This window comes from Eurosta solidaginis, chromosome 4 (genome assembly GCF_040869045.1).
Source record: "Eurosta solidaginis isolate ZX-2024a chromosome 4, ASM4086904v1, whole genome shotgun sequence".
Taxonomy (NCBI): Eukaryota; Metazoa; Arthropoda; class Insecta; order Diptera; family Tephritidae; genus Eurosta; species Eurosta solidaginis.
In genome coordinates this window covers 222,469,979-222,494,675 of record NC_090322.1, presented here as the reverse complement: position 1 = coordinate 222,494,675, position 24,697 = coordinate 222,469,979, and the positions used below count along the sequence as shown (strand labels likewise).

Sequence of the window (24,697 nt, the reverse complement as noted above, 5' to 3'; positions counted from 1 at the left end):
AAGGGGTTTGTTTGCCTTAATGCGCCAAACCTCCCCACTTAGCTTGGAAAACGGGTGCGATAACCTTAATGGTGGCCATCCATCGTCTTAGCAATCAAAATGTTACCCTTGCCATGACAACATCCGCGACCTCTACCAAATATCTTGATTTCTCCCTAGGGTGAGACAAGATTTTCATAGTTAACAAAATGTTGGTTTGTGGTTTGATAAAAGCTTTTATTTTTTATAATCTACATATGAAGTTTTCGTTCAAGCTAAGAAAGAAGTAAACCATTAATAAACTTATTATAAATCAAGCACGGATATGATATCTATACGGAACTTTGATTAGGTTATAGCTGTTGTATCGGTACAATACCATAGTCTATGCTAGTACATTTATAGTCAAATATGAAAGTACAGTTGCGACATTTTTATCAATCTTCATCAGTTAAACTCTTGTTTTTTATAAAATAATGCATCGTATCGAAGAAATTGAAAAACAATCTCTTGGCAAACAAAAAAATTCTCAAAATCACTTCAAATTTATACAGACCTCAAACTTATACTTTGTTGTTTTAAAATTAATTCTGAAAACCCAATTAAGTAATTCGAACTTTACGTAAAATTTTCTCGAGTTTTCGAGTTATACGAAAACGTTTTAGAGATTGGCTTGCAAAAATTTGTGCAATTTTTTTCTTGAATTAATAAAAAAAAAATTCAAATCACGAAATTTTGTAAAAACTGACTGCTATTTTCGTTTTCGCAGCTGTATGTATATAAACATGTATATATATATGAATTTCAAAAGCACCGCTCATTCCTTGCTTAATCCGCTATATCCTGTAGAAGCAGGAAATATGAATAGCTCATTTTGAATATCTGAAATAAAAAGAACATATTTAAAAAAAATTTTTATCTATATATGTATATAAAAGAAACTCAAGAAAGGATGAACCGATTTGGCTGAAAATTGGTGGAGAGGTAGCTGAGAACCAGGAACGGACATAGGATACTTTTTATCCCGTTCTGGCTAGGGTCTTGAGATCAAAACGTGGACCTGTGTAATCCTGGGATGTGTTTGTACCATATGGGTATAAAATGGAAGTTGTTTATGAGTACTTTGAGACTGGGTATTTTTCGTACCCCTGGGTGACTAGGGTCTCGAGATATAGGCCAGGCCAAAACGTGGGCCAGGGCACCCCTAGAAAGTGTTTATACAATATGGATATCAAATGAAAGTTGTTGATGAGTGATTCAGTACAGGGTAGTTTTCATACCTATTGGTGACTAGGGTCTCGAGATATAGGCCAAAACGTGGACCTGGACACCCCTAGAATGCGTTTATACAATATGGATATCAAAAGAAAACTCTTGATGAGTGCTTTAGTACAGGGTAGTTTGCATACCTATTGGTGACTAGGGTCCCGAGATATAGGCCAAAACGTAGACCCGGCCCCCCTTGAATGTGTTTATACAATATGGATATCAAATGAAAGCTGTTGATGAGTGCTTTAGTACAGGGTAGTTTTCATACCTATTGGTGACTAGGGTCTCGAGATAAAGGCCAAAACGTGGACCCGGGCACCCCTAGAATGTGTTTATACAATATGGATATCAAATGAAAGATGTTGATGGGTGTGTTAGTACAGGGTAGTTTTCATACCAATTGGTGACTAGGTTCTCGAGATATAAGCCAAAACGAGGACACGGGCCCCCCTAGAATGTGTTTATACAATATAGATATCAAATGAAAGCTGTTGATGAGTGCTTTACTAGAGGGTAATTTTATAACCTCTGGTAGACTAGGGTCTCGAGATATAGGCCAAAACGTGGACCCGTATATCCCTAGAATGTGTGTGTATTATGGATATCAAATGAAAGTTGTAGATGAGTGCTTTCGTAGAAGGTAATTTTCATATCCCTGTGTGACTGGGGTCTCGAGATAAAGGACAAAGCGTAGATCAGGGTAACACTAGGATGTGTTTTTAAATTTTGGATATCAGATTGAAGCTGTTGATGTGTGCTTAAGTACAGAATAAGTTTTACACCGCTGGGTTACTAGGGTCTCGGGATATAGGCCAAAACATGGACCCGGATACCCATAGAATGTGTGTGTATTATGGATATCAAATGAAAGCTGTTGATGAGTGCTTTAGTAGAGGGTAATTTTCATATCCCTGGGTGACTAGTGTCTCGAGATATAGGAAAAAACGTGGATCAGGGTAACAATAGGATGTGTTTTTAAATTATGGATATCAAATTGAAGATGTTGATGTGTGCTTTAGTACAGAGAAAGTTTTACACCGCTGGGTGACTAGGGTCTCGGGATATAGGCCAAAATATGGACCCGGATACCCCTAGAATGTGTGTGTATTATGGATATCAAATGAAAGCTGTTGATGTTTGCCTTAGTACAGAGTAAGTCTTACACCTCTGGGTGACTAGGGTCCCGAGATAGAGGCCAAAACATGGACCCGGATACCCCTAGAATATGTGTGTATTAAGGATATCAAATGAGCTGTTGCTGAGAGCTTTAAAGTAATTTTGATTGTGATATTCGATTTAATCTCATCAACCTGGGAAAACTTATTTATATGCATGCGAAGCTGAAATAAAGACATTAATTAATAATAGCCACATACCAACTTACATACGTCGTATTCGATTGGCCTCAAATTTGGTATATAAATTTGCCTATATTAGTATTTACGATATTTTTTCCGGGAAGTAGACCAGAGACGGACTGGGACTGTGATTGGGACTAGAACTGGCACTGGGCCTGAGACTGAGACTCGGAATGGGACTGGAACAAAATACATACCACCCTTTGGGACTGGTAATAAGATAGATTGAGAGAAGAGAAAAGAGAGAAGGAGAAGCAGACTGAGAAAAAGATAGAATGAGACGAAGATGGAGATAGATGAAGCGAAAGATTCGAAGGGAGGAGTGAATACAAAGATTAGGAAAAAGTGTAGAGGGGCGAGGGCAGAGTTAGACGGAAAAAGCTTATTAAAATATATGCAGATAAACCATATTTAGGGCAGAACAACGTCAGCCGGGTCTGCTAGTTATAGATATTTGTATCACTTTTACCTTAACCATAGTATCGTAGTTCAAACGTGCAAACCAAGATATATCAAAATGAAATTCGTCTTTAGTTCGAAGTAACATCATTTGGACCAATTTTTGAAATTCCTTAGATTCTTGATACCATATACAATTATATAGAGCATGCGAGATCTCTTCACTCTGTAAAATAATCAAAAGACAAAAAAGCTTGGTAATTTAGAATGATGATAATTTCCTCAGAATCAACAAAAACAAGTAAGGGCAGAACCGTCTTTGGCTGTGCCGAAAAATGCATACATTTCATAAATGGAACCAAGCACTAAACTTCCTATGCGTAATATCCGAATAATCGGCTTTATAGGATATGTAATATATAGTAAACAGATGGACATACTTAAGCGACACTTTCGATAAATATAAAATAAACATGTAAGAAAGTCTAAGTTCGGGCAAAACCGAAACGCTGTTAACCAGTGTACAAGTAAAGTTGAGTATAAAAAGTAGGAGAGGCGATTTCGCTCATTTTCAGAGAATTAAAACTATAAAAAAATGTTTGTGCCAAATATCGTTCGGATTGGGAGATTTTTAATTAATTGTTATGCCTTCTAAAATACTTTTAATGGCATAAGTCGAACAAAAATCTCCCAAAAGCAGTATAAATAGGCTTTTTGACCATTATTTGCTTAGTGCAAAGTTAAACTAAACTCCACTATTTCGGCTCAACCTTTCGCTCCTGAAGAAACTAAGGTGCTTAGCGAAACGTTGATCCGAAATAGTGGAGTTTAGTTTAACTTTGCGCTAAGCAAATAATGGTCAAAAAGCCTATTTATATTGCTTTTGGGAGATTTTTGTTCGACTTATGCCATTAAAAGTATTTTAGAAGGCGTAACAAAAAAGGGGCTGGTCAGGTTCATTTTCAAAATTTTTTTAAGTTTTGTTTCTAGCTCAACCATACAACTACTGAGGTAGAATATCAGTCAAATATAGCTAAATACGATAGGGCTATTGCAAAATTTGTTAAGGTTAGACCGCTAGGAAAAGAGGGCGCGATTGTTAGCCGATTTTGATTATCCTCACTTAGTCTTTATAATTTGGCAAGGCCAATGTCTCCGCCAATTTTCAATGTAATATCTTTTGGTTTACGGCTTGTTAAACTTCCAAATTTTCTTAATCTAAATGTATGTGGTGCACCCCCAAATTCCAAAATTTTTTGAAATTAAATTTTGCGTCATAAGACCAATCCATCTGCCAAATTTTATTATCATAGCGGTATTTGTTTCAGAATTATCTAATTTTTTCCATTTTTCTAAATTTTTGATATCGAAAAAGTGGGCGTGGTTATCGTCCGACTTCGCTTATTTTCAACACCAATCTATTTTGGTAAGCCCGTATAACGAATCTCAATCTTTGCTCAAGTTATCGTGTTAACGGACGGACGGACATCAATTTTTTATTGATATTGAAGATTTTGATATGTGGGAGTCTATGTCCACCTCGATTTCTTTATACCTGTACAACCAACCGTTCTCCAATCGAAGTTATAATACCCTGTGTACAAGTACAGCTGGGTATAACAATAGATCGGTACTTTGTGTGGAGATACAAAATTTCTCATTTCTTGCGGCCTGCATAAGTCAGTTATGACCATAAATCACTTATCTGAAAAACATATGACATACACGCAAATATTTGATGAAATTTTAAGCTGCTAGTTGTGGGACAAAATTAACGAAAAGCTCCTTAACTGAACATTTGGTTTTATGTGACATCTATATACATATATAAAAATCAAATTCTGTGTGTGTGTTACCTATGGTAACGTATTTCCCACACTTCAATCATCATCAAATTTTGGATATAGGCTCCTTCGATCAACACGAAGATTTTAGGCTAAAAATAATTTCGATATATAAAAGGGGCGTGGCAGCTTCCATACAAATGGAATTTTTGGTACTGCATAACTCTGAAGGTATACATGCCAGAACATGGAAATTTAGTAAGGAGTTATATGAGGTCAATCCCTAACAACACCATGAAAATGTGGAATTAGGCAAAAGGGGGCGTGGTACCTCCCACACAAATGGAATATATCATACTGCATATCTCTGGATATAGTAATGGTAGGATGCAAAAAATTGGAAACGAGCTATATGACGTTAAGTCCTAACACCTCCAGTAAAATGTGGTATTGGGAAAAAAGGGTCGTGGCACCTTCCCCATAAATGGGATTCTTCAGAACTATGGCTGCCGTACAAACTTAGGTTATTTTAATGCCTAAAGTTTGACTGCATTGTTGAGTTTGGCTGTTATTCCTTTTGGACGTATAGTAATCTGCCGCCGTTACAAAAATTTGTTAGCTTCAGTCTATCGACATCTATATATAAAAATCAAATTCTGCGTGTGTTTTCCCTATGCAAACGTATTTCCCACACTTCAATCATCACCAAATTTTGACTATAGGTTCCTTCGATCAAGACGAAGGTTTTTCATATTTCAGAATTAAGAATTTTAAACTAAAATTTTTTTTTGGCTATGTGAACGGGCAATCTTAGCTCCCAAAAAAAAGATGATAAAAAATTTTTAAGGACTACCTTTATATAAATGGACCAAAAAATAGAAGGCAATTTTTCCTTTAATACAGACATAGTCTTGTTGAATTTCGACTAAAAAACTTTAACAATAGCTCTTGTAAAAGAATTTTGGGACTTAAAACTATACAGGTGGAGCGCAATCTTTCAATTTAAGACAAACCATGTACTTGATTAATTAATTGATTATTTAAAATTTAAACACGCACTCTACCTTTATAATTATAAATCCCAAAATTATTTTACAAGAGCTATTATTAAAGTTTTTTAGTCAAAATTCAACAAGGCTATGTCTGCATTAAAGGAAAAATCGCTTTCTATTTTTTGGTCCATTTATATAAAGGAAGTCCTTAAAATTGTTTTATCATCTTTTTATTTTCAATTTTTTAGTACTGTCTACAAAAAAGCAATTGCAACTTTGATTAGTAATTTAAGTAATTCCTAAGTGAAAATTCTTATCTTTATTTATTTCTTCAAAATAGCAAGATTTAAGAGAATTAGTGGAATTTTCGCTCACACCACTGGCGAAGACAACAGAATTCCACCTCGCATCATAACAAAAGAATTCCACCTCGTTTGTCAGCTACTTAATTTGTACAGCTGTAAACCGTGGTGAAATTCGCATACGCCTGAAAGTCTAAAAGAATCGTGGTGAAAGTCGCGTACGCCTAGAAAGTATGCAAGGACAACACTCAGGAAGCTAGCCATGATAGCTAAAAGTTTTTGATCAAACATTGCACTGTCACCGAGTTTTAAACTATATTACAGGTTTCAAGTCTCTAGATAACCAGGAAGTTAGTTAAAAATCGATTGACATATTCCTAAATTAAAATTAATTTTCCTAATATCTCGATCCGTACGCCAATCTGGAAATCGAAGAGCCTAGAAGTATGCAGCGTAAACTATAAAAGCGGGGCAGGCGAGTAAGTAGTAATTCAGTTTGAGTTGAGCAATCAATTAGTTATTGATTAAGCACGCGATCTGGCGGCCAATAGTAGAGTTTAATTTGAGTTATCAATCAGTTTTGTTATTAAGCCAGCGAGTAGCAAAGTATAAGTGTTATTGTGAAGTACTTTAATAAAGGCCATTTTTCCATTATTCAATATTGGAGTTATTTATTCAACAGTTTAGCGATACGAACCTAGCAAGAGGGCAAATAAGAGGATTTGCAAGTAAATTCGTTACAATATAAAGGTAAAAAAGTGATAAATTCGTGGTGAAGTGACGAAATATAAATCGATCGATACAGTTACAGATGAAGATGAAATTGTGAATTATCCAATTGAATTTCTAAACTCATTAGAACCGCCTGGAATGCCTGTGCATATATTAACTTTGTAAATTGGCTCACCAATCACCAATCTTCGGAATTTAGACACACCAAAATTGAGCAATGGGACCAGACTTTGCATTAAGAAATGAATGCCGAATGTAGTCGAAGCAACAGTAATCAGCGGTAAAATCAAAGGTGAAGATGTGCTCATACCACGGATCCCAATGATTCCTACAGATTTGCCATTCAATTTTAAGCTCTTACAGTTTCCTGTACGCCTTGCTTCCGCAATTACAATCAACAAAGCACAAGGGCAATCTTAGAGAGTCCGTGCTTTTCCCATGACCAGCTATATGTTGCTTGCTTTAGAGTTGGAAGGCCAAAAAATTTGTTTATCTTTACACCGAACGAAAAAACCAAAAATATTGTGTACCCACATGCATTACAATAAGATACAATAATAAAATGTTTGAACGAAAATTTCACCAAATATGCGTACAAAATTCATTTCAATTTACAGCACAATAAACTAAATTATCAACAAACAAAACAGAAAAAATAACGCAACATTCATTCGATCTCGGGCGTTACAACGTACGCCGGGTAAAGCTAATATGCTATATAAACGACCGAAGAATCACTCTTGCTAATAAATGCTACTTTGGACAAGGTAGGCAATTGAAAATAAAGCCCTCTCTCGGCAAACGAAAGTCACTTTTCGTACCCGTTGTTGTTGTTGTTGCAGTGCTTCGCCCCACGATATAGGAGCGACCGATCACAAATTGTCATCAATATCCTCTAACGGGAGTCCAAGGAAACTTGCTGTTTCAACAGGGGGAGAGAGGTGTTTGAGGCGTTGGTTCCACATTACAATTGAAGAGATGGTCGGCGTCAAGTGGGGACACATTGCAAGCAGGACATATATTTTTATGTCGGGGTTGATTCTGGATATGTAAGAGTTTAACATGTTACACTACCTAGATCAAAGTTGAGCTAGAGCAATGGTTCCCAAAATATGGTCCGCGAATGATTTGAAATTTAACGGTTGGTAAACAAAAACTATCCACATATGGCATGGCAAAATAACGGTTGCTCCACATATAAATATTTATTTTCCATGTATTTGGTTTCTGTAATTTGAGCCTAATGCCAAATCGTATTACCAAAAAAGTTATTATGCCAAATTTCGCTGCTGTAGGACCCCCCTCCATAAAATAAGAATACATAAGTGAAATCGGAATAGCGATTGTGATTTTCATAAAAAGTAACAGCTATTGAAGGTAGCAGTCACTCTCTTTACTGATACTGAAAAAACAGTGCGTCGCTCATAACTAACCCAGTCATTTGTTATATTTCAGTTTCTGTAATAGCATTTCGTATTACTTTACTGTGTGAGGAAGGGAATTGATCATTACTGATCGTTGTTCTTAACTTTATTTTTTGAATTTGTCCGTTAATGGTACAGGTAAGTAGACATTTTAATTAAATTGTTTTCGTTGGTCTAAAAAACTTCGATTTCTGGAATACCATGTACATCTTAAAAGCGTATATTTCTGTTTAAGTGAGCTCACGATTATGTGTAAATGGTATTGAATCAGTGCATATCAAATTGCTGTTGTGATTTGTATATGATTTGATATGATATCATAATTTTAATGAAACATCAGTATAGGTATATGCATATGCACATGTGAAGTAACATGGTTCAATTACAAGGTTACCTATTCCATGCAAGGAAGAACAGCTGATGTTCCTTGTAAGAACACTATCGGTTAGATAACTAGAGGTCACGACTTTAAATGTTTATGAACTTCTAAAAGTCGAATTGATAATTCTAGTGCAAAGATTTGTTATTCGTGGGTTCGTAGTACATTTTTTTTTTGTTTTTGTGTTATATAAAAAATAAGTACCTCCCGTGACAAAACCAAAACAAGTAAGTATCGATTAGTTTTCCACCTGCTTACTTGGTTATGCATTTGTCACGAGAGAGCTACTTACTTGGATTTGTTGTGTCACGGGAGAAGCTAGCTTAGGCTACGCGCACACTGCAACCGATTTTTGTAGTCCGGCACGGCCGGCAAATTCGAGCGCGTTCTATTTGCACGGACGAGCAAAAGTTTGTTTACATTCGGGTGAAATCGAATGAAACTTGCGAGCACATTTAAAACACATGTGTGCGGATGTGTGTTTGCTGATGGACGACAGAAGTCGGTTGCAGTGTGATCGTAGTGTAACACCATGATAAATATTTTTTATAATGTCTGAACTTACGGTTTTTTTCCTAGTTTGTATTTAGCTCTATTTTTTTTTTTTAATTTTATTTTAAGGACATGGCGCCCAAGAGAAAATACGACAGTAACTACATAAAGTTTGGATTTACCTCGATAGTAAATAAGGGAGAAATAAAACCACAGTGTGTTATATGCTCAACTGTCCTCGCAAATGAAGCTTAAAAACTTAGACACGGTACATCCGAATTTGTCTGACCGTCCAGTAGAATTATTTGAAGGAAAATTAGAAAACCTAAAAAAATGAAACTCGGACCTAGTGGTACGAGATTTTCAGCTTCACAAAAATCATTAGTAGCTTCGTTTGAGATTTCTAAATTGATAGCACAATCTAAAAAACCTCATACAATCGGGGAAACGCTTGTGAAACCCTGTATGATCAAAGCCGTCGAAGAAGTACTGGGATTAGAGGCCAGGAAAAAAAATCAGAATATACCTCTGTCCAATAACACCGTCAAAGCCCGAATTGAGCTAATGTCAAATGATATAGAGGAGCAACTTGTTTCAAAAATCAAAAAATCTCCATTTTTCGCTTTGCAGTGTGATGAATCGACCGATATTTCAAATTGTTGTCAACTACTGGTATTTGTTCGCTTTTTAGATGAAAACGTAATTAAAGAAGAATTATTGATTTCACGGGAGCTGGAAACAACATCGAAAGGTATGGACGTCATGAATTCAATAGCGGAATATTTTGGTAAGCATAATCTGATGTGGGATCACCTCGTTTCTCTCTGCACTGATGGTGCTCCAGCAATGTTAGGTTCACGTTCTGGTTTGTCGACTTTAGTTAAACAGAAAAATCCCAATGTAATAACGTCACATTGCTTAATTCATCGCCAGGCATTAGCTTCTAAGACTTTACGCGTATGCCTTAATGATACATTGCAAATGGCCATAAAAGTTGTGAATGTAATTAAAAGCAGCGCATTAAATACACGCCTTTTCAAAAAGTTGTGCACTGATATGGAGTCTAACCATGAAGCACTTCTTTTTCACACAGAAGTTCGATGGCTTTCGAAAGGTAATATGTTGGCAAGATTGTACGAACTAAGGGCAGAGGTTGAGATATTTCTGGTTGATAAAAAAATGAATGATATTTCAAAACAGTTTACTAATCCGACGTGTCAGCTAAATTTGGCTTATCTTGTGGACATTTTCGAACATTTGAATAAACTGAATATGCAACTGCAAGGTTCCGGAAATAAACAATTACAAAACGTCGGAAATATATTCATTTTTGAAGACAAACTTCGAGCTTTTATAACTTGAAGAAAAAAATTATTCTGCGTTTGCGACATTTAAAACTCTTGTGGAAGACAAAAAGTATGGCTCGAGTGTAGCAAATATCCAAAAAAACATTAAAACTCATTTACAAATGTTGATTGATGAATTCAATCGTTACTTCCCAGGATATGCCGAAGAAGCTATAGTTGATCAAAAACTGATTCGTAGCCCTTTTACCATGAACGTAAGTGAAGTTGCTGAAGGAATCCAGGAAGAACTGATAGAACTCCAAAATGACAGAAACTGCAAGGATGCTTTTGAATCGAATTCAATAGAGTCGCTTTGGTGTAAAAAAGCAATTTTTTATAACAAACTTCGAGAAATTGCCTTGCGTTATTTGATATGTTTTTCAACGACTTATTTATGTGAGCAGGGATTTTCTGCTTTGATGGTAATTAAAAACAAGGCAAGGAATCGTTTGGAAGTAAGTGATGATCTGCGTGTAGCTTTAAGAAGCATTAGTCCGAGGATCCACGAGCTCGTACAGAATATACAAGCTCAAAAATCACATTGATACCAAATTACCGAACATTTTTTAAATTTATTTTTGTGTACATAAATACCCATTGAGGTTTTAAATAAAGTTCAATTTGATTTTTAAATTTTTTTATTATACCTACTTAACTAGTGGTCCCTGGCACCAACAGAAAGGTAAAAGTGGTCCCTGGCCTAGAAAAGGTTGGGAACCATTGCTATAAACGATTGTTTGACCTTCTACTACTGTTATGTAAACTCTTTTTAATTGAAAATTATTTTCTATTTTTTAGTTCGGTTTGCTATAAAAGCGCGTTTTTTTAGTTTTTTTAAACTATTATTTATTTTTAATTTTTTAGTTCAAGTAATTTTAAAAGTTTTAGTCGAGAGTGATGAAACCTCGAAACGCTAGCGGTCCATGGATGAATCCAACCCCACGGCACCGAAAAGGGCCAAGACACAGGGAGGCTCAACGTGGTCTTTCGCCGAAATTGCTAAGGGTCGGCAGATCATTGGCATTATAGACGAGAGCAGCGAACATGGCATGATCCCGAAACAACAGTGGAAGGGGATCGAGGCCACGCTCGCTACGGTGGCCGTTAATGTTAAAAAGACAACCCTAGTCCACCGCCATCTTACACCGATGCAGGGTGATTCCAGGGCAATGTCAAGCTAATTCCCTGTGACGACACCAGGTCGGTCAACCTCTATAGGGCCGCCGTCACGCTATACCACCCCTACCCGGGCGCGCGCCTCAAGGTAGTGGAGGCGCGTGATATCCCCTCACGACGACGAGCCTGGGTTCCAGTGACGCCAACGGACCCAGCTGGCATCCTGGAGCTGCTCCAGGAGTACAACCCGCCACAGGTTTGGAAGTCAACCCGGATAAAACCGAGTTTGTTCTCTTCACGAGGAGGCATAAAGTACCAAGTCTTACACCGCCAAGAATTGGGGGTACGTTCTTAGCGTTTAGCGATCAAGTCAAGTATTTGGGAGTCATTCTGGATAGGAAGCTATTATGGAGTGACCATATAGTGGAGCGATCCAAGAAGGCAGCAGCAGAGCTGTTCACCTGCAAGAGGGCAATTGGCACGTCCTGGGGATTCTCCCCTAAGGTGACCTACCGTATTTACACAGCTATTGTGCGCCCGATTCTTCTTTATGGTGCCTTGGTCTGGTGGCCTACACTAGCTAAAAGTACCTATCGTAAAATGCTCCAAAAAGTGCAACGGAGTTCGGAGCTCTGCATTACGGGGGCTTTCGGCTCCACTCCAGATTCCGTTACATACATACATGGATACATAGATACATAGATAGATACAGGCCAATCTAATAAAAGCGTTTTAAAAAGGGTTCCAGTATGCTCTTTCGTAGATGTGCCATGCATCCACTTCTATCATTAATAAAGGAATTCGTTTTTCGCATTATGTGCAAGGTTTCAAATCTATGGCCATTTGGGGTGGTCACAAGTTCAATTGACCTTATGTCCGCTAACCTTATGTGACCCCACCATCACATTATTGCATTGTCATCGAGCCTTGATACGTGTGCAAAGTTTCAATTAAACTTATGGCCATTCAAAGTGGTAATAAGGCCAATTGACCTTATGGCCGTTGACCTTACGTTACCACACCATCACATTAATGCATTGTCATCGAGCCTTGATACGTTTGCAAAGTTTTAATCAAACTTATGGTCATTCAAAGTGGTAATAAGGCCAACTGACCTTATGACCGTTGACCTTATGTCACCACACCATCAAGTTAATGCATTGTCATTGGTCCTTGATACGTATGCAAAGTTTCAAATTAATCAGACTTCTAGAAACCGGTGAAAATTAAGCTCAAAGATTCCGTTACATACAGGCCAAGCTAATAAAAGCGTGTTAATAAACACATGTCTAGTATGATTTATCCTTCCTTTCTTTTGCTGTCATAGCTCACTTGAAAAAAATATTGTATAATTAAGTAATTTATTATTATTATTACTTTGTAATCGTATTTCAACTTATATATATGTAATATTTTTATTTCCAAATGTTGATGTACTTTAAGAGACAATAGTCTTACTTGTACAAATTTTTAAATAAATTGAAATTGAAATTTTTTTAAATTCAAATGAAACATTTTTAAATTCAAATGAAACTTTTTTAAATTCAAATGAAACGTTTTTAAATTCAAATGAAACGTTTTTATATTCAAATAAAATTTTTTAAATTCAAATAAACTTTTTTCAAATCAAAATAAAATTTCTGTCAAGTCAATTCAAAGTTTTTTCAAATGAAATAAAACTTTTTTTAGGTAAAATGAAACCTTTTTCATGTGAAATTAAACCTATTCGAAGTCAAATTAAACTCACTCCAAGTAAAATCAAATATTTTTTCAAGATAAATGAAACTATTTCCAATCAAATGACATTTTTTTCATTTCAAATTAAAATTTTATTCATTTCAAATATCCAAAAAAACATTAAAACTCATTTACAAATGTTGATTGATGAATTCAATCGTTACTTCCCAGGATATGCCGAAGAAGCTATAGTTGATCAAAAACTGATTCGTAGCCCTTTTACCATGAACGTAAGTGAAGTTGCTGAAGGAATCCAGGAAGAACTGATAGAACTCCAAAATGACAGAAACTGCAAGGATGCTTTTGAATCGAATTCAATAGAGTCGCTTTGGTGTAAAAAAGCAATTTTTTATAACAAACTTCAAGAAATTGCCTTGCGTTATTTGATATGTTTTTCAACGACTTATTTATGTGAGCAGGGATTTTCTTCTTTGATGGTAATTAAAAACAAGGCAAGGAATCGTTTGGAAGTAAGTGATGATCTGCGTGTAGCTTTAAGCAGCATTAGTCCGAGGATCCACGAGCTCGTACAGAATATACAAGCTCAAAAATCACATTGATACCAAATTACCGAACATTTTTTAAATTTATTTTTGTGTACATAAATACCCATTGAGGTTTTAAATAAAGTTCAATTTGATTTTTAAATTTTTTTATTATACCTACTTAACTAGTGGTCCCTGGCACCAACAGAAAGGTAAAAGTGGTCCCTGGCCTAGAAAAGGTTGGGAACCATTGAGCTAGAGTGACGATCGTTTCCACTGGGACAGCGCATTCCTCTTCTGCTAGTTCTGGGTATTTTTCTTTAAGTACTGGATTCGCCAGGCAATTCCTGGCATAAAGGTCCGATGCCCGTTTGTGGAGATCACTGATGACCTGCTTGTGATATTTTGCTTCATACAACTGTGTTCTCAGGAACCGTATTTCCTCATAATGCTTACGGATATGACCCCTTAAGCTCCTGGGAGGTGTAGCCTCATCGATCAGACGTCTTTTGGGATGCCCAGATTATCATATAATTTCATTTTCATGAAATTTTATTAAGAATTTTTGCCGTAATGTACTATGCCAGCTTCGAACACACACGCAACATTTTTATACTCAGCTGAGCAGAGCTCACAAAGTATATTAATTTTGTTCGCATAACGGTACACTGTAACGGCATAAACTAATCGAGATAGATACAGACTTCTATATACAAAATGATCTGGGTGAAAAAAGAAATTAATTTAGCCATGTCTGTCCCTCCGTCCGTCCGTCTGTCCGTCCGTAAACACGATAACTTGAGTAAATTTTGAGGTATCTTAATGAAATTTGATATGTACGTTCATGGGCACTCATCTCCGATCGCTATTTAAAATGAATGAAATCGGATTACAACCTCGCCCACTTTTTCGATATCGAATATTTCGAAAAACCGAAAAACTGCGATAACTCATAACCAAGGACGGATAAATCGATGAAACTTGGTAGGTGGCTTGGCCTTATGACGCAGAATAGAAAGCTAGTATAATTTTGGACAACGGGCATGGCACCGCCCACTTTTAAAAGAAGGAGATTTAAAAGTTTTGCAAGCTTTATTTGGCAGTCGTTGAAGATATTATGATGAATTTTGGCAGAAACGTTACTCCTATTACTATATGTGTCCTAAACAAAAATTTGCAAAATCGGATGAAGAACACGCCCACTTTAAAAAAAAAAATTAAATAAAATTTTAACAACAAATTGAATATCTTTAGTAGTATATAAATAAATAATGTCAATATTCAACTCCAGTAATGATATGATTCAAAAAAATACAAATATAAAAGAAAATTGCAAAATGGGCGTGACTTCGCCCTTTTTCATTTAATTTTTCTAGAATACTTTTAATGCCATAAGTCGAACAAAAATTTACCAATCCTTGTGAAATTTGGTGTGGGCATAGCTTCTATGACGATAACAGTTTGAAAATGGGCGAAATCGGTTTGAAGCCACGCCCAGTTTTTATACACAGTCGAGTTTCTGTCCTTCCGCTCGGCCGTTAACACGATAACTTGAGCAAAAACCGATATATCTTTGCTAAACTTTCTTCACGTGCTTATATGAACGTAATTTATCTCGGTATTGAAAATGGGCGAAAACCGACTATGACAACGCCCACTTTTCCGATATCGAAGTTTTCGAAAAATCTAAAAAATAACTGTATACCAAATATGAAACATGGTGATGGTATTGGTTTTTTGATTCAAAATATAATCTTAAAAAAAACTTTGTAAAATGGGTGTGACATCTACCATATTAGGTAGAAGAAAATTAAAAAGTTCTGCAGAGCGAAATCAAAAGCCCTTGGAATCATGGCAGGAATACTGTTCGTTAGGGCGGGTCGATTTGTGGGGAGGCAAAAAGATCGCCCATTGCTCTGTGAAAATCATATTCTAGGGATCAAACTAAGAAGCTTTGCCGAAGGAACCATACCTCTAAAACGAATTCTGATGCCCCCCCAGGTAGGGGTAAATTTTGAAAAATTCCACTTTGACCCGTTTAGAGTGCTCCAATCGAGTCCAAATGTATGACCGACCCCCACAAACATTTCAAAAAATCGTCGGTTTTGCACTTTACATGAAAAAATCAGCGAAATGCCTATGTTTTTTCTTTTTGGAGTTTATTTTTCTCTTTAGAAATTTATTTAGTCGGAACATATGTAAATGCAAAAATGAATTTAACTTAGTAATAGAAAAGAAATTTTAAAAAAATTATTAGAAATTAGCGTTTTTACAACCCTTTTAAAACCAAGGCATCACTGTGATGCATTTGCATGTCGTAAAATTGCTTGTGTTGTTTTTTTTAAGCCACCATAAGACACAGCAGGTAGAATTGAAATTACCATTTCATTCTTATTACCTCGTCTCGTAGACCATATATAACGCGACGGTTTTTGTGAATGCTTTAAGTCGCTGTGAAGAACTCAAAGTGTGAAGTGCTAATTTCAGATAAAAAAATATTTAAAAAAAAAAAATAATAAGTGAAGTGACCATTCCAAATCAAAAAGTTTACAATAAATCCACCATCCTCTACACCGAAAGATGAAGCAACTACATCAACAACTATCGAAAACCCAATGAGTCATATACCCAAGCATGATGTTACTGTTTTTGGTGTGTCTGCTGATTTAACTGATCTTAATTTACCAACCCATCTGGATATCTTGAGATATTATTTTTACTTAAGCGAACGTGCTAAAACAAAACAAAAAAAGTTTTCCCATAAATCATTCACTATTCAAGTACAAGATAAGTTGATTGGAATTTGGGAAAACTTGGTATGGAAATAATGCTGAAAAAAGTGTATTTAATTAATTGAATAAAGTGCTTGACAAGTATCAAGAGGAAATAAAGAGAAGAAACTACACCCAACAATTTACATAGTATGTAAAATCTCTGGAAACAATTTTTTACATTGAAACATGTAAATGCAATTTGAAGGCGGCTCCATGTGCATGCGGCTGGGTTCCCGAACGCCTCAAATAGTTCATACACGATCAACATAATCAGAGAAGACTAACAATTGATGCATTTATGATGGCAACTGAAGAGCAAGGAGCAACGTCTATGTCATCAATGCCAACATACCAAGATCCCGATGATTCAACATACGCATCGCCACCGGTTCAAGAAGATATGGATAGAAGCACAAGTTCACAATACACAGAGAGATACGATTGTTTTAACTTTGCCTTGGTATGTGACAGTTTTGGTGTGTCTGACAGAGTAGCATCAGCATTGGGAACCGCTCTTTTGCAAGATTTTAAAATTAAAGATAAGCATGGGAAACCTCTCATCATGGATAAATCAAAAGTTCACAGAGCAAAAGAGAAATGCAGACAAGAAGTGCTTCGCAAACGGTTAGATGATACCAATTTGTTAGCGTTTTCATTCGATGGCAGAAAAGATGATACTTTAACGATAGATAAAATTGATGAGAATTATCATACTAGGATGGTAAAAGAACCTCATCTTTTTATTTTGAGAGCACCCAATTCTGAATTTATTGGTTACGTAAGACTGGAACATAAAACGGCTGAATACAAAACAACCAAATTAAATGGTGTTTTCAACGATAAAAATATATCAATGGATGCATTAATTGGAATATGCACTGACGGTGAGCCGTCCGAAATTGCCCAGAATTGAAAGTAAAAAAGACTTCAAACAATAATTTTTTTTAGTTTCTTTTCTATAACTCACTTAAATTAATTTTTTCATTTACACATGTTCTGACTAAATAAATTTCTTAAGAGAAAAAATAGATATTATTATAAATAAATAAATAAAAATAAAGAAAAAACATAGCCATTTAGCTGATATTTTAATGTAAAGTGCAAAACCGGTGATGTTTTGAAATGTTTGTATGGTGAACCCCCAGGGGGCTTCCAGATTGGAGCACTCTAAATGGGTCAAAGTGGGATTTTTCTAAATTTGCCCCTACCTGGGGGGGGGCATCAGAATTCGTTTTAGAGGTATGTTTCCTTCGGTAAAGTTTCTTATTCTGATCCCTAGAATACGATTTTCACAGAGCAATGAGCGATTTTTATATCGACCCGCCCTACTGTTCGTGGTATTAAATGTATAAATAAATTAGCTGTACCCGACAGATAACATTCTGGGTCACCCTGATCCACATTTTGGTCGATATCTCGAAATCGCCTTCACATATACAACTAAAGGCCACTCCCTTTAAAACCCTCATTAATATCTTTAATTTGATACCAATATCGTACAAACACATTATAGAGTCACCCCTGGTCCAACTTTACTGCGATATCTCTAAAAGACGTTCATCTATAGAACTAAGGTCCACTCCCGTTTAAAATACTCATAAACACCTTTCATTTGATACCCGTGTGGTACAACACACATCCTAGAGTCACCCCTGGTCCACCTTTATGGCGATATCTCGAAAAGTCATCCACTTATAGAACTAAGGCCCACTTCCCTTTAAAACACTCTTTAATACCTTTCATTTGAAACCAATGTCATACAAACACATTCCAGGGTGACCCTAGGTTCATTTTCCTACATGGTGATTTTCCCTTGTTTTGCCTCCAAAGCTCTCAGCTGAGTATGTAATGTTCGGTTACACCCGAACTAAGCCTTCCTTATTTGTTTATGATAGTATGGGCATGTAGGCGAATTCACTAACTTTTATCGATACGACATGTCGAAATTTTATCTAACGATTTTTCAGTTGAGAGACTGTGTTATTTATTCACTAACCCAGTTTGGACATCGCTGATGTGATGACAATCTTTGATCAAGGGACAAAGAAGTATCAAGTGCGTAGAAAAATATGCTGCATTAAATAATCTATGGTCACAGGCTGTATTAGCCTAACGCCTACACTTTCACATAGGACGAAGGCAGTTATTCCTTACGACCGATCGCATGGTACTAAGTTTTGCAAGCTTTCTGCGCACTTGATATTGCTTTAGAGATCTTTGGCGATGTAGCTTTAGCGTTAACGAAGGTTGGAATTTGGTGGCTGGTCTAACTGATTGTTTATACTTACAGTGTTGCTGAATTGTTGACCATTATAACAATAAATGCCGCACATGGCAATGGCGGCTATATAATATATTACCATACGAGTTAATGCGAGCTTGTCAATTTCCTATAATATGGATGAAAAATGCGGGTGAATTTTTGTTTTTTTACATTTTGAGATATTTACAGCAAGAAACAGAAAAACTGCAGTGGATAAATTTTTCAAATTTCATCACTTTATTTATCTTGTTTTAGTTTCCATATGGGCATTTTCACAAAAAGGTCAACCACGAGTGCAAAACTCAAACTGTTCCTGAAAACTTCTTGTTGATGAATAATAAATCTCAAATGTGTTTACTTTATAAATATAAAAGAATTTTTATTTTCTTTTAATTTTGAGCCGAAATATACAACGAATATACAAAATTTACAAAAATCTAACTCAATTGACCAAATATACCAAAATTTTTTCCTTGTTCCTTATTCAAAGTAATACTATGATGTTTTTATAATTTAAAAATTTTCTACTGATAGTAACATAATGTTTAACAAGCAGACAGACTTAGTGGAGATCGAATAACGGTTGTTTTTTTTTTATTACTTCTGCTTATATTCGTATGTCGCTTCCGTTACCGTAAAATAGCATTTATTGTTCTCAATAGTGCACAAAGTGTTGAAGTGTAAATTGCTTTCAGACTTTAAGCAAATAAATTACATATTTCACTTAAGAAAAGTAGCCATTGACTCTCGGCAAAAACGATTAATAAAATTTATTGGTGTTTGAAATTCGCCGCGTCCGTTACCGCAAACCTTAAATATTAAATAAAGTCGTAGAAATTGCACAAGAGTAAAATTTTATAGATGGCAAAAACGGCAAAAGAAACAAGAAAAGCAATAACAATGAAATATAGAGAGAAAATGAAAGCAAACGTCGAGAAATGGTAGGAATACAAGAAGAAAGTAGGTAAACGAAAGCGAGAGTACCGAAAAAGATTATAGCAAAAAATTAAAAGTGATAGCAATTTATTAGAAAAGAAGAAAGAAAAGGACCGTGTTAGGCACCAAGGTTTAGCGGACAAAAACAGTGCGTAAATAATATTGATAATTTGAATTGCGAAATTTACAGCTTTAAGCAAACGATGGGAAAAGCAATGAAAAAAGTTGAGCGTGCGTTACCTAAAAACCTGAAGAGAAAAACAGCTATCCTCAAACCTTTATGCAATAAATTTCTTAGGCCTGCAGAAACGATGGACGAAAATACTACCAAGTTATCAAAAAGTCAGATGCGTGAAAAATTATTTGAAAAATCCTTTTTGCAAGATGGAATAAGCGTTCAAGCTCCTGGGAGAAAGGATACAATGCTAATCAATGAGAAAGTAGTCTCAAAATGTTTTATGCTTATGACCTTAACAGAAGCATATCAACTTTCCAAAGCCCAATATATCGAGGAAAAAGTATGTAAAACTATTTTTATTAGTTCTAAGCCAACTTACAATCAGTTAATCAATAATTTACGACAAAATATGTGTATCTGTAAGTACCATGCAAATTTTATTTTTTTACTAGAAAGCTGTGCAAAAGATTATACCGCAGATTCCTGCCAAAGCTGATTTATTTCTTACATCAGTTTGCTGCGACGTTATGAATGAAAAGTGCATGGCTAATACTTGTGACAGCTGTGTATGCGATATTAAAGACGCTCTAGTTCCAATAAAGTTTATTAATAAATTTAATAAGCATATCAAATGGAAACAGTGGAGAAAAGTAGACGATCGCATAACTTTAAACTATACTATTGGTCCATTAAGCGACTTAGTTCATGATGTAGAGATTCAGCTACCAGCTTTTAAAATGCATTGTTTTGTTAAACGTCACCAACAAAATTACTTTGAAACTAAAAAGAAAAATTTAGCAGCTAATGAAATTGTTGTTCAAGTTGATTTTGCTGAAAATTATCGCTTGACATTCCAAAACGAAATTCAAGATGCCCACTTTAGTTATAGCCAAGTAACAGTGTTTACGTTCGTAGCTTGGTGAAACCAAGTCCTATGCTGTTGTCAGTGATATATTGACTCACAGTAAATTCCAAAATTGGCGGCCACCGTGGTGTGATGGTAGCGTGCTCCGCCTATCACTCCGTATGCCCTGGGTTCAACTCCCGGGCAAAGCAACATCAAAATTTTAGAAATAAGATTTTTCAATTAGAAGAAAATTTTTCTAAGCGGGGTCGCCCCTCGGCAGTATCTGGCAAGCGCTCCGATTGTATTTCTGCCATGAAAAGCTCTCAGTGAAAACTCATCTGCCTTGCAGATGCCGTTCGGAGTCGGCATAAAACATGTAGGTCCCGTCCGGCCAATTTGTTGGGAAAAATCAAGAGGAGCACGACGCAAATTGGAAGAGAAGCTCGGCCTTAGATCTCTACGGAGGTTTTCGCGCCTTACATTTATTTATTTATTTTTAAATTCCAAAATTATCAATATCTTACAAAACCAGTACAAAGGAGTTACCAGCATTTATATTTTCTCTTATGGAAGCACTTCCCAATTCCCAATTCAAAAATAAATTTATTCTTTCTAGTATTCCAAGACTTGCAACTGAATTTCATTGCGGAATCTTAGAGTGGAATTTTTTCGCCACTTCATATGGCAAAGGTGCTGTAGACGGAATAGGTGCCGTAACATTTTGTATATCTCTGGAACACAAATTGATAGTTTTTCTAATCAACTGTCAGAGTTATGGCAAAATGTTCAAAATATCAAAGGAGTTAAAAGTATGCATTGGTTTTCATATTTCGACAGTAAATTCATTAAAGTTGCTCGGACCGCCTATTCATTAAAGAAAATAATTAAAATAGACCATACTAAAAACTAATAACTTTCTTAATTTTTTAAGTCGTTTTTACCATAATGTTACTTGAGTTTTTATTTTCAATAAAATTGAAGTCTTATAATGAAAAAAATTCAATTTCCTAGCTCATGAAAATTTTGTCGCGTCCATTATGTCGCGTCTGTATTTTCCCTATACTCTATTAAAAAACTAGGAGAAAATTTGTATATATATAAAAATATTTAATTTACTGAATTTTGTATATTTCTGAATGCGCCTCAAAAAAACTTTTATTTTTTGCCGCGTCCGCAACACTTTATAATTGCTTATAACTACGTACTTATTTGTAAAAGATCCTTCCCGTATATATTAAAATCTAGCACTCCGTCAGCCCTTTAAAACAATATCATTGTTTCGGATGCACTTAAAAGCGTATCGATTTCGCGTCCGTTACCGTGGAAATGCCCATATTTAAAAATAAATATATTCTATAAACTTTTTAACTGAAACTATGCAAATAAACCTTAAGAACTTTTTCGAAAACTTCCGAAAAGAATTTGACGAAAATTTCAAACTTTTTATTTAGAGGTCCCAAAATTTATTTATTTTTTTAGTTGTACAGGTTTATAGCCCAGTCAATTTTAGTATTATAAAGCACAAGTTAAAAGTCTCTCGAACTTTTTTCCGAAATGTCTCTTAAATTTTCAGCCATAAAATATTTATATTTGCATACTTTGTATGAAAGAAAATAATCGTAAATCAATGCGCAAAACTACAAAACAGCATATTCAAATTCACAAAGGTTAGGTTAAGTTGAACTGGCGGGTCAACAAAAACCTCGCATAAACTGAATGTGTTCATAGTATTACCAGAAAATATTTAATGACCAAACGGAAAAATCCCTCTCCGCCCACTTGGCAAACATTAAAGTTTTCTACGACTTTGCTTAATAGCAACTCTGCCGGCCCTAATAGGTGGAGCTTTGACCTGGCGAGCGCAGAACATGAACACGGTACGTGCTCAACCGTTTATTCCTGCAGCTGCACTTCCGTCACCTAATGTTATTGACGAGGCGTAATTTATAAGCATGTGTCGCCATAGGGCAGTTTCCAGTTAGTATGCCCATTGTCAACCTTAAGTCTTCTATCTTCAGTATGAGCCAATTTGTGAGTCTATTATCGTAAGCTTTGCACGTGAGCTTGATGGATTATATGCCACTCATGTCTTCTTTTGATTTTTCCCAAACGGAGTGGGATGTTTATCGTCGATTCAACGAGTGTTGCCAACCCATTAAATTCACAGAACTCTAGATAAAAACTTTAAGATTTTCGAAAATTTTAGAATATTTTAGAAAACAAGTTAGTTAGTTATAAATTTTATAAAAGCTTTTTCTTAAAATATCAAAAATAAAAAATTTATTAACGGGGTCAAGTTAGGTTAGGTTGAACGGGCCGGTCCATGAGAAACATAGACTGAATGAGTCCGTAGTGTTACCAGAAGTTTATTTTAATGACCAAACTGAAAACCCCTATCAAAACCCAGGACCAATGTCCTCTTGGCAAATAATAAACGCTTTCTTGACTTGCTGCTTCTAGATCTGACAGCTGTATTACTCCTAATAGCTGGAGTCCTAGCCTGGCAAGCGCAGGGCACGAGCACAAAATGTGATCGATCGTTTTCTCTTCCAACCCGCATTTCCTGCTTCCCTGCTATCACTGACCAAGCCTAGTTTAAAGACATGTGCCGCCAGAAGGCGGTGTACAGTCAGAATATCCGTCATGATTCTACAGTCCTCTCTTTTTAATGATAGAAGCAACTTTGTTAGTCTAATGTTGTAAGACCTACACATAATCTTCGACACTTTACAGCACCGCGCTTGAAAACACGCATTTCCCCCTTGGCCGATCACGTGCGCCTCTCGTCTTCTCTTAATCTCGCCCAAACTAGTTGGGACGCCTAAGGAACAAGCTTCAAGGGATGCATCCTTTTTAGCTGGTTCATCTGTTTTTTAATTCCTATATGCTCTGAAACCCAGTACGGATGTATGCTTTCCCTGTCTCGATTATTTCCAGAGACTGCTTACACTCTTGCATGCATTTAGGTTCTGTGCTATGCGAGATTATTGTCTCAATCGCTGCTTTGCTGTCAATATAAAAGTTGACACGGTTGCAGTTTAAGCTATTCTCTTCCAGTGTTTCTACTGCTTTGGTTACAGCTAATATTTCCACTTGGAAAATGCTACAGTAATCTGGCAGCTTGTAGGATCCGTTTATTTACGTATCAGCACTGAGGAACTGAAGCTGGTTGCAGTTGTTAACGCTGTGTTCTTTGCTGCAAGGTCTACAGGTGGAATGTGCAGAATGGCATACAGTGCAGCCGCCGGTGTTATTTTTAGGGCACCCTATTGCTAAGCATTGATAGCCTACATATCCCCCTCTAATTTTTTGAGGTAGGTTCTTTTTTGTTTGGCTTTCCACCGAAAAACTCTATAGTATATAATAGGGTTTACAATCGCTATAAAAACCCAATGAGAAAGAGAGGGCGATAAGCCCCACGTACACCCCAGCATTCTTTTACATGCATAAAGTGCCGTTGAGGCCGTCTTTATCCTTCTCCCCACAGCTCACGATCTAGAATGATTCCTATATATTTTGTGCTAGGTTTTTCCTGTAGGGTCACCCCTCCTAACTTAGGCCTGGTCCAAATTGGGGCCTTTTAACTCTTTGTAAACAAGACCATATCCGTGTTCTCCGCGTTAACTTTCAACTCGACATTAGATGCCCAGGTATGAATATCCCGCAGCGCCAGATCCATCAAAGAGCTTATCATTGGAAGGTACTTTCCACTTATGACAAATTCTGAGTAAGCCGTAAGTTTTACGGGTCCCTCATCAGCAGAGCTGATAGCACCCCTCCCTCCGGTGTGCCCCTGTCCACTGATTTATTGGCCTCGTACGATTCCCTTGTGATGTAAACCTGCTGCATCTTACCGTGCAGCAAATCTATCAGTTTGGGCTGGATGTACTTTAATTTAATTAAGA

The 24,697-nt window shown here is 36.2% G+C and overlaps 1 protein-coding gene across 1 annotated transcript in view; it reads right to left on the bottom strand.

The window, feature by feature from the left end:
• Window positions 1-219: 219 nt before the first annotated feature.
• Window positions 220-24,697, bottom strand: part of LOC137249075 (odorant receptor 63a-like) — a 106,834-nt gene continuing 82,356 nt past the window's right edge. The window contains exons 8-10 of the mRNA XM_067780227.1: window positions 18,857-18,958; window positions 3,076-3,231; window positions 220-861 (exon numbers count right to left, since the gene is read on the bottom strand). Coding sequence (XP_067636328.1) covers window positions 808-861; window positions 3,076-3,231; window positions 18,857-18,958 — 312 coding nt within the window. The 3' untranslated portion in view covers window positions 220-807. The remainder of the gene's footprint in view (window positions 862-3,075; window positions 3,232-18,856; window positions 18,959-24,697) is intronic.